This window comes from Protopterus annectens, chromosome 10.part0 (genome assembly GCF_019279795.1).
Source record: "Protopterus annectens isolate FY-2018-M chromosome 10.part0, PAN1.0, whole genome shotgun sequence".
NCBI classification, from domain to species: Eukaryota; Metazoa; Chordata; order Ceratodontiformes; family Protopteridae; genus Protopterus; species Protopterus annectens.
The window spans coordinates 1,658,400,776-1,658,415,418 of record NC_056744.1 but is presented as its reverse complement, the minus strand read 5'-3'; the positions used below and the strand labels follow the sequence as shown (position 1 = coordinate 1,658,415,418).

The window sequence follows — 14,643 nt, the reverse complement described above, 5'->3', positions numbered from 1 at the left end:
TTCCAGAGACGGGCAAGGTTAAAAGATAGTAAGTAACTTCTTGAAAATTGTATAGTCATTCTGTTTTAACAGTATATTTAAACTGAACACACTCATACATGTAAATGTGGGCTTATTTAGTACAACTTTATAAAAATTGTGGTTGCTTATTAAAATCTTTCTCTTGTCAGTAATGATGATGTATTGATACCATAGCTATCGGGACTGTAGGTAATGTCTGTAACATTGTAACCTGTGTTACAACTATCATCTCCTGCAAAAGGCACATTTCTTTATTTATTTCCTTTCTTCATCTGTTTTATTCATCGAGTCTCAGTATAGTATCCCTGCAGTTGCACTGGGCTCAAAGTACAGACCTGGTTCAGACCTTTGGGGATGTTTCTTTTGGGGTTGCTAATGTATCAATGTCCTGATTGCTCACTGGTGTGGGACGAAGTCAGTCTTCCATCTTTCTTTTGTTCAAAAGTCTGACCTGTTACCCTTGAGGAATGCAAAACTAGTCAGACATTTCCCTGGGATGCTCTTGCTTCTATATTCAGTTTGGGATCCAGCCTCAACTTTCATTTAGCTCCCAAAGGTTGGGTGGTAGGCAGTTGTTAGTTTACTGATATTGTCTTATTCTTCAAGTGACTCTCTTGAACTTGGTTGTCTAATAACTTACTCTGGGTTATTATTGCTCACTGATTAAATGATTTGCATGTCCTGTCTGTGTCCTTCATTCCCCTGGTCATCCTGACACTTTATAGCTGCAGTTTAATAATTTGACTCGGTTCTTATTTTGTTGATTGTATAATCTCTAGTGACTTGCTGCTGTGTGGTAAAACTTTTCAGTTTTCTTTATTCATATGTTAAAGCTGTATGTTGCCTTGTCTATGCATGCCTAGTTTCACTGTGTTAAATCTAGAGTGCAGCTTTCTGTGCAGGAGTAACATGGCTGGTACAGTGATGCGATAGCATGTTTAACATTATGGTAATATAAAACAACACGTTATTTTGTTTTGCAGTGGTTTTATGGATGGGGTATCCCTTTCATAGTGTTGAATATATTTACAAATGTCAGCCATTCCATTCATACTTAGATGGGAAGATGAAATATAAGTGGTTAGTGTCATTTATAGGTTCATAGGTGTTTACTAGGCTAAAGACCACAAGGGTCTTTTTAAGCATAGCCATGCATCCAAATCTCTGACAAGTTCTGATGCCCTTGATAAGTGTAATCATGGGCCTGGGAGATGAACCATTTACAGGTTACCTGTGTCCATTAGAGACATATGTGCCAAACCAAGGATGCATTTCCAGTTTCCCATCCAATTGTTCAAGCTACACTTGAATTGGGTTAGAGAGGAACTCTGATTTACATGGATGGGGAGCCTTTTCCATAGATGGGGTAGTCTGCGATACATACTTATCTCTCCAGTGCTTCCAATTTATATCGCAGGCAAGGTTTAAGACTTCAGAAAGGATAATTCTGGTGCTGTTTGTTTTGTGGATATGAAAGAGGTCCATCAGAGTGGGGTCTGACAATGCCCTGTATGCCAGGCATAGATCTCCCCTCAAAAGCCTGTAGGAGACAGAATACAGGGAAGGGGTCTTGAGGCAGTCTGCATAGGACATTTTACTTACACCCTGTATTCTTTCAGTGAGGAATCTCTGTGGACATTCCAGTTGTTGGATATGCCTGGTTAGGTACATACCAAAGGGGCATTGTGCTCAATGATATTTGATAGGTAGATATAAATGCCGAATACAGTGGAACAATGACTTCCTTGGACTTAGATGCCATACCTTTGGTTATAAGTTGTGCAACATAGAATGATTTCCTCACCACTGTAGACACATGATGTTCAAAGGCTAGATTACCGTCTATGTGTGTCCCCAAGTCCCTGACTACTGGGTCAACTCTAAGGGGTGGGTTGTCAATATGGTACTTGCCAGGGGTGGATGACTTCCCAAAGGATACTATTATGCATTTCTTGGCATTTGGTTTTAGTCCATGGCTCTGACGCCAGTTGTTTGTCTGTGTCAGCCCCTCCTGGAGAACATTTCTGTTGGTGTGAGATTCAATGACTGCTTCTAATTTGCAGTCATCTGCAAATTTAGCTAGCTAGAGACCAATGACATTGGCCTTGACTTCTGAGAAGTAAATGCCAAAAAGGAGTGACCAAGGACTGATCCCTGAGGGACTCCAATTGTGACTGGCCTCTTTGTAGAGGTGGACTCCTCAATTCTAACTTACTGGGTCCTCAATTGTGACTGGCTTCTTTGTAGAGGTGGACTCCTCAATTCTAACTTACTGGGTCCTGTCTGTGAGCCAACTGGCTATCCACTGGGTGGCATATGGGTTTTTGCCTAACCTCTTGAGTTTGTCAACAATGCTCAAGTGGGGTATTGTCAAATGCCTTGGCTAGGTCAAGGTAGGCAGTGTGAACAATTTTGAACAATTTTGCCCTCATCCATTGCTTTGGTGACCTTCTCAAAGAAGTCCACCAGGTTATCTGCTCTTGATGAAGCCAGTGTTTGGAGGTTTACTATATCACTATTGATTATCTCCATGATAATTCTTTCCATGGCTTTACATATAGACTAGTGACACTTGTGTATCTGTAGTTTCCAGGTTCTGTAGATGGCCCTCCTTTGTGCTGAGAGATGACTGTTGCCTTTCTCCGTTCACGAGGCATGAAGCCTGTTTGGAGCCTACAGTTAAATAGTAATTCCTAAGTCCCTGATAGGTAATGTTTCATGCTATTTAGAAGGCATCCTGGAATATTTTCTGGGCCCATTGATGCAGTGTTCTTCATCTTAGAAAGAGCATTAAGGCCCTTTTCCTTACTGATACTAGGGGAGTTTTATTTGATCATGTTTCCTGATGGAAGGTTGAGGGGGAGAGTTGGAAATGAATTTATCAGCCAGGAGGTTTGCTATATCTTTTGGCTCAGTATAGGTGGGTCTATTTACAATGAGCTCTGCACATAATTGTGTATTGACTTTGAGGTTGTGGACATAGCTAAATAATGTTTTATGGTTGTACTTTGCGTCGGAAGCTAAACTTACATCATATTTGGCTTTGGTAGACTTTATTTGTCCTTTGAGTTGTTTGGTTAATTTGAGAGTGCTTTTATCCTGCTTGGGTGCTACACCTTCTAATTAATGCCATGCTTTTCTTCCTCCTGTTATATAGCCTATTGCTTTTGTGATTATATCAGGGTGGCTTGTGTGTTAGTTCTGTACTTCTTCTTGGTGGGTACAGCTGCTTCTATGCAGCTATTAACATGCTTGTACATGGTTTCTGTTAACAGTTCTGCATAAGCAGCAGTGTTCTCAAGGTTTGTGTGGGCTTGCAATTGTGCCAGGTTCTGACTTAATAGCAGGAGGTTAGCCTTAGAATAGTTCCTGAATATTACAGGTTTAGCTGGGGGTCCAGGTTTTATTTTTACTTCAAAGGAGACCATTTTGTGGTCTGACCTTACCAGGGAAGGCATTACAGTAGGGGGTGTGCAGCAGTCTCCCATATTAGTGAGGTCTAGATCCAGTATGGTTGCACCCCTGGTTGGTGTATTAACTGTCTGGTCCAGGGAATTTGTGTTTACAAAATCCAGGAATCTCTGTGCATGTATGTTTGGTGTCATATAGGATGCCCAGTTAATAGTGGGATAATTAAAGCCACCCATTAATATGGTATTGGGTTGGATGGTCACCCATGAATATGGTATTGGGTTGGATGGTTAGTGTTTCTAATAAGTTTAAATACATGGTATTAGTTTCTTGGTTCATAGAGGGGGACTTATAGCTTGCAAGGAGATGGTGTTGGATTTTACCTATAGTCATTTGAACATGGAGCAGTGCATTGTTCTGTTTGACCCCCTTGAAGTATATTTATTTTTGATGTAAATATAGACATTTCCAACTTTAGTCCCTGTCTGTGAAGTAGCTGACCTAAATATGTGGAAGGCAATTTAAAATGAGTTTCAGTTTTGAGTGAAAAGTTTTTTATTTCTGATTTTTCTCCAATAAAAGTTATTAAAAAATTTCCTTCACTATTCAAACATAATGCAGCGTCGGACGTCACAACACCCATGGGCAGGCATTAATTACACAATAACACACACCATGTCGGGCATTATTGCTTGCATATTTCCTCTCCCTTCTGTTGTAGTGACATCATTGAGACTACTCGTGTTAGCCTACGTTAGAGTTAAGTCTAAATTCAAATGACGGTTGTTAATTACTAGTCTTTGTGTAGCTAGTTATTTTGGAAGTAATTAGTGGATTACAGTGACTGTAACTGAGATATGGAAGATTTTGAATGATGCATTTTTACATTTAAGACAACAAGAAGATGTCTAAACACAGAGTTATCTCATCACTAGAATTTTCAAACCATATACAAAGGGATCAGTTTCAGAGGTTATGGGGAAGGGAGGTACTTTGAATTTGATGAATGTTATGAAGTAACAGTGAAGCTAATAAAAAAACTGATATAAAATACTTGGATGTGTGGGTGTGGTAATAGGGAAAGTGAGGAAAGACAAGTACTGGATTTAAGGCTATGCCAAGTGCTTGTAACATTAATTGTTTTAACCGAGAGATTGGAATGATTAAGGAAATACTAGTATGGAGTTAGTAATCATAGATGCATTACTCTGAGATTTTAACTGTAGCTTGAAAAAGAACGCTAATAAAGTTTTAGATGTTGTTAAATGTAAGGAATTGCTAAAATGTGGCTAATTGCACGTGAGGAAGGACAGATGGGGAACAAGTTTAAAACAGAAATTGATTGTTTCTTCTTTTCAGAAGGTTTGGAAACAGTTGGTGTTAAGTAGATATAACTGTATATTCTGATAGTCTGACATTTGAGGCCACTTCTGGGGAAGTATAAATAAGGGAAAGGAGAATTAACAAAGAGAGATAAAATGGTTCTAGGATGAACATATTAATATGGCATCTTTGTATGACACCTGGATGAAATGGTGGGGGGAATATTTAAGAAGAAATATGGGAAAGTGTGTATATGGAAGTAGAAAAAGAATGACTCGAGGAGAGAAAATAAACAAGATATTGGTAGAAGAGTTTGACCAGTTCATACAGCAGAGGAGTTTAGGCTGTTTTAACAAGAAGGAAAAGTGTGAACTCTAAAGAAAAAATAATACACCTAATAAAGCATCAAAGTTTTTTTTTGTAAAAAAAAATATTCTGTAGACAAAAATAAATTTTCTGAAAAGGAAATGGAGGTTACATATTTTTCATATAGAAAGTAAATATGAGTGTAAAGTAAAGGAAATGGAAAATTTAGCATAGGGGAATATAGAAAATATCCAATCTTGCATTCTAAAAATGTGAGAAACATGCATGTTGAAAAATGACAAAAAAGGTAAAAATGAAATGTGGGATTAAACTTGAATTGGTAAAAGGACTAAAGTTGCAAAAAGAAACAGTATCATACATGGATTAAATACTGAAGAAATAAGAGAATGTAGTTCACCAGAAACAGATAGTATTGGGTATTCTTTTTTAAAATGATGGGAAAGAAGGAGAAGGAATGTGTTGTGCAGGTTGTGAATGAAGGATTTAGTCATGGAATAAACGAGGAAGCCATTTGAGTTGGAGTAATACGTTTTCTGTGGATGAAATAAAAACAGATAAAAATGTGGATTTTATGTTATATAAATACTAACGTGAATATTGCAAAAAGAGATTTGTTTATTTATTTAATGAATATAATAGGTGCTGGCATTTATGGTATACGTAAAAAAACAAAGGGAATGCTGATTACAGTAAAGTAACATGTAGACAGTGTAATAAGGGAACAAAAGGCAAAACTGATATATTGCATTGATTGTGTCTGTCATAACCAGGCATGGGTTGTGCATGGATGGATGACCAAACATGGACAATTATGGTGTTGGAATAAAAGTTATGAACAGGGTTTAAGATTGTTTTATGATTGGATAAAAAAGAAGTCTGACAAAGATGACCTATGAGTGCTACAGTCTTTATGATGATAAATAATACAGCCATTGAGAGTTGTAATAAAAACTGTAAACAGCTAGACTGATTATCATGGAAGGGGTTCATCCTCCACTACTTGAAAATTATACTGATTTAGTTTTAATTATTAAAGCAAAAGAATTGGTTAAGTAGATAATAAAATGGTGGCCATTCAGTTAGGAAGTGTAAGCTTAAAATTAAGTAAAGAAAAGAAGGAGGAATAAGGTTGAAATTGGAGGTGTATATTTTTCACAAACAGAAGCATTTGTATTGGGATAAGGTGTATATAAAAAAGTGGTAAATAGATAATTGAAGGAATCTTAAGACTGAGAATATGCTACTTTCAGAAACAGAAACTCTTAAGAGTGAGGTTCATAATGGTAAAAAACAGAAGTCTGTGGTAGTTAAATCTAATGGTTCATTTGAAATTGTTGCATTTATTATGGGTCTTGAATAAAATAATGTTGGTTGAAGAAGTAGTAGTGATAAGTAAATTACTGTTAGGAATTGTGAAGTGTATTGAGATAATATAAAACACAATGAGAAAAGAAAGGTAGATTTATCATAATGTAAGAAAAGATGTTATGGTGGAAATTAGATACAGAAAATGTACCCAACAACTGAAAAAAATGGTTATAAAGGTGTTATTGATGGATTTTATTGGATAGTGATGTTTTAGGACATGGAAGAAAAGCTGAAAGTGAGAGGCATCAAACATTAAAACAAGCATAGTAATGTTGTGATTTTTGTAGAAGTTAATCTACTACTTCTTTTGGCTTTTCCTGGTTAGGGGTCGCCACAGCAGATCACCTGTCCGCTCATGATTGGCAGTGGAGTTTTACAGTGTCGAGTTGTCAGCCCGGCGCCCAACCTTCCACAGAAGACACACAAATACATACACACACACACACACACACACACACACACACACACACACACACACACTCATGCCTAAGGTCAATTTTGTCCAATCCACCTACAGCATGTTTTTGGAATGTGGGAGGAAACTGGAGCACCTGAAGGAAGCCCATGTGACCACAGGGAGGACATGCAAACTCCACACAGAAGGCACCCCAGCCAAGGATCGAAGTGAACCTCTTGCTGTGAGGCGGCAACACTAACCACTGCACCACCGCAGCCGCCCATTTTTCTAGAAGTTAGTAATAAATAGATTTATTAAAAGCACAGATTTCAGATTGGGAAGAGACGTTGTGTGGTTTTGTCAGCTCCCCACATTCTGGGTGCTTGTTCCTGCTGTGGAATGTCTGATGAAGATCAGTGATTATGTGGAAGTGCTGGTTTTGAGGGAGAGCAGTCTTGGGGGTTATATCACCTGTAGAGGTAAGTGATATGCTGTCATTAACGCACCCAGTGCATAGCAAATCTTGGCATTTTATGGGATAGATGCATTGGGATCAAGGAGTCAAAGTGTAAAAATTTCAAACCATCCCTAACTCCTGCCTTAAATGATGTTTAGTGCCCCCTTATCCTTGCCATGATGATGGGGCCTGGATGGAAGGAATGAATGATCAGCAGGGAGTAGGGGCAAGAGTGAAAAAGCACATGCTAAATTAGGGATCTGAATAAAAAGCAGTACTTTCTGTGATGTAGAAGAAAATATTAAATGTATTTTCAAAATGTAAAATAGTTAAAACATTTTCAGAAAAGGTAATGAATGTGTTTAAGAATGATCATTTACATGGGAAAAATATGGACTCAGTATTGTCTAAAATGCACAATGCAGAGAAAAAGCAAGAAATTAAGAAAACAGTTTGCATGTTTATGTATATATTGAAGGGATGGTGTGAAAAGAATGTAATTAACTGAATAGTAAAGAATCTGAGTAAAATTGTGATAGAAAAACAATGGGGCAGTGTGAGTAAAGAGAAAGAAGTTAAGATTGTAAATGATGTATATGGTATTAGAAATATGTAAAATGCATTAAATGTGTAAATATCTAAAAAAAAAAAAAACTCTTATGGCCATCAGTTACTGTGACAGGCTGTTTAACACCTACTTAAATTACCATCAACCCATACAGATGGGACCTTGATTTAATACTTACTCTAAAGCATGACTCTCTTCAGAAGTCCAGGACCCCCCCCCCAAAAAAAAAACTGCAGTGGAGGGTCAGTATTAGAACAAGAACCCATATACCTGGTGTGTAGAAAGCATTGATAACCTTCTGATCCAGCACAAAAGACATTATAGCTTTTTTAAAATTGTTTCTAAGTTATACAAATCTAATTCTGGGCTGCAGTATCAAAACTTTTAATGTATCCTATATTTTGTGGGATTCTTGAATTCAGATTTTGTATTTTGGTTGTTTTAAGCATCTTTTATTCCAGTCATTGCACAGATTATATGGTCTTTTTTTGTTGTAGCCTCCTGTATTTTTTTTTTATTCATATTCTGTATTGTAGAGCGGAACTACCAGAATCTATTCCATAACTGGAAGTTGTCTCCTCTGCCAGTTTCCCTGGTTTACAAGACTCCTTTCCTATGTTGCTTTTAGCTGGTTTGTTTCTTTGCCTCCTTAATCTTTTCATGCAGTTTCTTTTAGTGATCACTGGAAATTCTTTTAACCAGTAATCCGCCATCAGCCATTGCTGTCTGTTTTAGGACATTCTTTCAGATTTACTTGTGTTTGTTTTATCCCTCAGAACTATATTGTCTTGGTGCCTTCTGCTTTACCTCGTAACCAGAACTGGAATAGAAAAGTATGGAATGGGGAACATGGCAGAAATGCATCGGTGGGGTTGGTAACATAATAAAAAAACAGCATTTAGGGGAAATGCACACCTAAGGAAGCTATTGTTTGATTTTTGGGGTAAAGGTAGTCTGTAACACACAGAGATAAATTTTCCAAACATTCATTGTGAATAAAATAACTTGAAATGGCTTTCCTCGACTTGAGACAGCTTACTTAACATGGGGGGGGGGTTAGGGGTGCAGGAGGAAGTTGCATCACTAGTGAAAACCTCCAAAGCCAATTATGAATTGAAACTAGCCTCTGAAACAAAGAGAAACCACAAAGCCTTTTTCAGTTACATCAGGAACCACCATGGCAAAGCCCAGGTTTGTTCCAAATTAATACTTAATGGTACCACTTGCACTGATCCTGTTGACTTAGCCAACCTGTTAGCACATACGTTCAGTGCAAACTTCACCCCCTACCCCCCAAAGTCCCAGTCGACATCCCTAATACTTGTCCCTCATCTCACATTTCTGCAGATCAAGTGTTAAAAGGCCCTGTCTAAGGCAAAGAACACAGCTTTTATGGAACCCGATAGTATCCCAGCTTGTATTCTGCGCCATCTTCAGCAAGAACTAGCTTTGCCATTGAGCACCCTATTCAACCACAGCCTAAGTACAGGCTTCATTCCAGCAGAGTGGAGAACTGCCACTGTCATCCCCTTGCACAAAGATGGTGCCACTACTGACCCTGGAAACTATTGCCCCATTGACCAGTCTGATCAGTAAAGCCGTGGACTGTATTGTTATGGATCTCATAAACAAGGGCATAGGCAATCTCCAAGCACTTGATCCCACCCAGTATGGATTCTTCAAGGGCAGATCTTGCCTGTTGAACCTAGTTGACTTCTTTGAGACTGTCACCAAGGCCCTGGATGAGGGAAGGTCAGTACATACAGCTTACCTTGACTTGGCCAATGCCTTTGACACACTCCCCGACTGTGGCATCATCTAAAAGCTAACATGACTTGGCATAAATCCCTATCTCATCAGGTGGTTGGCCTGGCCAACTGGCTCACTGATAGGACCCACAAGGTCAAAATAGGTGCCTCCACTCCTGACAGCAGACCTGTCACTAATGGTGTTCCCCAAGGATCTGTCCTGGGACCCCTACTGTTTTGTATCTACTTCTCAGAGGTCCAGACAAAGACAAAAGGCCTGTGGCTGACCAAGTTTGCAGAAGTCTGTAAGTTGGGTGCTGTCATTTACTCTCCAGATGATGTTAACGTACTGCGAGAGGATCTCACGGCAACAAATGGCTGGTGCCAAAGTCATGGCCTTAATTTAAACGCAACAAAATGTATTATCATACCATTTGGCATAAACATGGCCCCTGCTGGTTACCACATCAATGGCAACCCCCTAAGCACACAACCTGTGGTGAGAGACCTGGGTACTCAGGTTGACAATAATCTCACATTCGACCATCCTATAGTGGCAGTTGTCAGAAAAGGCTTTTTAATTGGTTCATCTCATAAGTAAAGGAATTGCATCCAGGAAAAAGGAGGTTATTACCTCTCTGTACTCCTCTCTCATTAGGCCAATTATTAAGGATAACGCCCAGTTTGGTATGTACCTCTCCAAACACCTGCACCAGCTGTAAATGCCACAGAAATACCTCGCAAAGAGAATCCATGGCCTCCAACACCTGTCCTATGTGGACAGGCTCAAATCACTATTACTCTACTCGGTATCTTACAGATTGCTCAGAGGTGATCCGTGTCTACAAGACAATATTGGACTCTGCCCTACTAGAAATGCTGCATATCTGTAAGTCTAAATCCTCACACGTTACCCGCTCAAAAGGCCGAAATCTAATATGCAACATCAAGAAAACCTGCCAGAGAGACAGGTTTGTCACCCAGAGGCTGCCTCGTCTCTGTAATAGACTTCCCATACATGTCAGAGTACCTCACTGACACTGTTCAAGTCTAGCCTTGATGAGTGGATGGAACCACAAATTTGTTCCAGGGGTTACACTTGTGTCCCTCATTGACAGGGGTTACAAATGCTGACTGAGGTTTCTTTTTTGAGGATGAACTCTTGGCTAGGCTTGTAAGGGCCCCAAGGCCATTAGCCTAGTAACCTCCTATGATATTTTTATACAATTTCTGGCTTAACCAACTAGGTAGGGAAGTGGGCCACCTTGTGTGTGTGTGTGTGTGTGTGTGTGTGTGTGTGTGTGTGTGTGTGTGTGTGTGTGTGTGCGGAGGGATTACCCACAGCCTAATCCCCTTTCTGAATAGGACAGCTATTAATAACCAAGCTGTTTGCAGTTGTTTTCCAGTGTTTTGCCCCATTTTATCTTAGTTGCCTGATAGAAACCACTCCCTTTCTAAGACATTATGCCTTCAGTCTCATTTAAAGATACGATTACAGGTTCTACTAATTGAATCCTTAAAGCTCATGAAGTGAATTATAGTTTTTTTTTACCTATCACTACACTAATGGATCTTAAAGTTCATAGCAGTGTATGTTTGCCTGTCCTGGCACTTTACAGACATTGGTGATGAGTATAGTAGCCATCTTGGTGTTTTACACTATCCTTGTGATGGAAGGTCATCAAAGTACTTCTGCAGCTCATGGTCTTGTTGTTCATGTGGTTTAATTATGATTTTGTTTTTATTTTTTATTCAATCCACAGGACAAGATAAATTCAGCTTTAACATCTCTAGAATCCAAAGTAAAAGAATTTAAATGCAAGCAAAACCATCATGAGAAGGCAACTGTAGATATAAAAGTAAGTAAAGTGAATGCTTTATTCCAAATGTCTTAAAGACAAATAATTTATAAGAAATACATACAGCATCTGTTATACCTTTTGGTCCTTGTCCTATTTTAAAGCTAATGTTATTACATGTGAATTACTGGTTATCAGTGAGAAGAGTTTGAGAGAAACCTTTTGACAGTACCTTTGTTTTTTGTGTTGAGGTCTGAGTAGTGATGAAGAAAAGTTGAAATGTTTTTAATCTAAGATTCAGTAAAGTATATTGTTATGTGTGGCAGCATCTTGTAAACAGTGCTTAAAGGTTATTTTGTAATATTTTACTCATATATGTGAAATTGAGCATTTGTTAACATAATTATCTGCACGACCATTCAAGGTATTGTCTTACGATAGTACATGATGATAAAGAGTTGATAATAAATGTTTACCCACTGTCCTGAAGTGCTGGACTGTCACTTTACAAAGGTTATTTTAATCATAAATGTCTTACTTTTTGAAAATGATACCATTATTTAATTTACAGTCCATTTTAGTCCAGTCTTTGTGCGCCTGTAAATCCACAGCACTGTTTAATGACTTAGGTTCATAGGCAGGTACTAGGCTATCCGCCCAAGGGCCTAAGTAAGCCTAGTCAACAAGGTTCCCTGGCTTACGCCACCCAAGAAAGTTATTTTCCTGTGCCCCTGTCGTGCAGAGCCACATAAGTGATCCCCAGGGTGCATTTCCTATTTCCCATCCACTAGTGAATGGAGCAGGGCCTTTGCACTGCACAATACGTATATTATGATGGTGTAAGTGTGGCAGTCAGAACTGAGTTATCATGCAGGTGTTGAATTACACAGGACATTGGGCGTATAATACAAGAAAAAAGATAGTTAAAATATAATTACTATAGCCCTAGATGTGAAGAAGTACCTATTTGTATCTTATACCTCCTTAATCTCTCTTCTTCACTCGCTTCTGTAGTTCTGTCAATTTCTCAACCCAGGAGTCTTTCTAAATATGCCATTACTTTGTTTCTCTGACTTTATATTGCACTTCCTGTTTGTATTATACTAACTTAGCTTTAGCCAGTTTATAGAGAAATTAAACTTTTTCTGAATATTAAGTCGTTGTCATATATGTTGTATATAGTCTTAACCAATGTTTTCATATTATGTCTAATTTGGTATAATTATTTAAACTGTAGATGTTTTTGTATTTTTTTGAAGATTGTAAAATTCTTCTTCTTAAAATGTTTTGTAGTACTTTGGAGCTTTTCTCTCTCGGACTCTGGTGAAAATAAGCTCCTCTGTCAAACTTTTCCAGTAATCAAATGTCAATCAGTAAAAAAAATAAATATCTGAAATTGTTTTAAAGGGGATTGATATATTAAAATGCATATTAAATAGATTTTGCAAGTTAATGCAAAGAAAATTATATTTTTGGTAGCTGTACTGATTGTGTTTCAATGCAGTTACAAAACTTATGCGTAGGATTTATCAAGTTTTAACTTCCAAATGAAATTCACTGCGCATTAAAGACCTGCCATTATCTTTTCACAACTCTGTAGGTCTACAGAAGTCCTTCTGTACCACAGATATGTGTACTACAAACCCACAGGCCCACACAAGCCATTCTGCTTTATAGATACATTTTCTTTCCTCATAGAGCCTCACCGGCTGTTCAGCATTATTGCTGTAGACCCATGTGAGCCATTTTGCATTGCAGACCTGCTTACCAACTCATAAAAACACAAAATAAAATTTTCTTTATAGATTTGCCTCATAGATAACACCCATAAACCTATGCAGTATCACAGAAATAAATTATCTGACACTGCAAGTGTGTGTGTGTGTGTGTGTGTGTGTGTGTGTGTGTGTGTGTGTGTGTGTGTGTGTGTGTGTGTGTGTGTGTGTGTGTGTGTGTGTGTGTGTAATACAGATATATGGGTTCCTATCATTTCGTCGAAAACTCAAAATATTGAAACACAAAGTATTGACAACCTATTTAATGTAGGGGTAAGCCCCTCCATACCCCCTGTTAATTATATATATCAACTTGGCAATCTCGCAACGGGGGGGGGGGGCATAATGTTCATTCTGATTGCTGCAGTAGCCTAAGGTTTGATCCTGCTAAAGATACAACTGGTCATCTTCTAAAAGCTATCATCCCTTACCACACTGTCACTCTCACTGCTCCTAGGCTGATCCCATTTTAGAAGGTGACTACATCATAAACTGCCAGACTGGCTAAATATCTTTAGAACTTTCTTACCGCCTAAAGGAATAAAATAGGAGAGCCGTCACAGTAAACAGCAATTGGCTACAGGCTTCATTTCTGGCAGATAAGTCCCCATAGGAGAAACTTTCCACACAGAAAATATTTTGTATTTCTATTTTCTGAAGAATGCTGGCAATTTTATTAATAGCATAAGTTTCTTGTGAGGAACTGCATTTTTTTTTTTTTTTTTTTAGAACATGGCTTCTTATTGAATACTGGGACTGATTTGTGAGACAAATGTACTGTATTTTAATTAAAGTACAAGGATTTTAAGCGTAGAAATTGTTTTTGTGTACTTGAGTGTTTTGGTGCTTATGTACACTTCATGACTACTTGCCTTCATTTTACTGTTACAACACCTTAAGCACATGAAGTGTATTTCAGGAATGTAAATGTATTTTATGTTTGGTGCTTGAGTACATTTTAGGACTTTTTTTTCTTAATTTGTTTTCTCTCCACCATAATGTGGTATGTAAAGTAGGAGGACACCAGGCCCATACCCCTGTGCTGGCTGGCAGTGATAACTTGGGAGTTAGCTTCTTGCATACTATCAGAGCAGAGCACAGTGGTAGACCAGCTAAGCAGTTCCTCGTGAATGGAAACTCAATGTGTAGGCCTTCCAAGAATCCAAGAATTTCCCAGATGTGGGAACACACCAAGTAGATCTGTTGGTGTATCATCACAATATTGCAGCTACAGTGTGTGACAATGGGCAGTCGAAATGGGCATTGCACTCTAATGGGTCTTATATGGGAAGAATACATGGGTGTTATGACCTCCTTGTCCCTGGATAAGATACCATAACTAATGAAGTGGGCCATGTAGAAAGTATTCTGTACAATGGATGCAGTGTGGTGGTCAAAAGTCAGCTTGGTATTAAGTTGGGTGCCGAAGACCATCATGACTGATTGCGT

At 38.4% G+C, this 14,643-nt stretch overlaps 1 protein-coding gene across 1 annotated transcript in view; it reads left to right on the top strand.

Annotated features, from left to right (window-relative positions):
* The window catches only part of LOC122814383 (E3 ubiquitin-protein ligase TRIM39-like), a 175,290-nt gene that overhangs the window by 18,481 nt on the left and 142,166 nt on the right, over positions 1 to 14,643 (top strand). Inside the window, exon 2 of the mRNA XM_044086967.1 lies at positions 11,384 to 11,479. Coding sequence (XP_043942902.1) covers positions 11,384 to 11,479 — 96 coding nt within the window. The remainder of the gene's footprint in view (positions 1 to 11,383; positions 11,480 to 14,643) is intronic.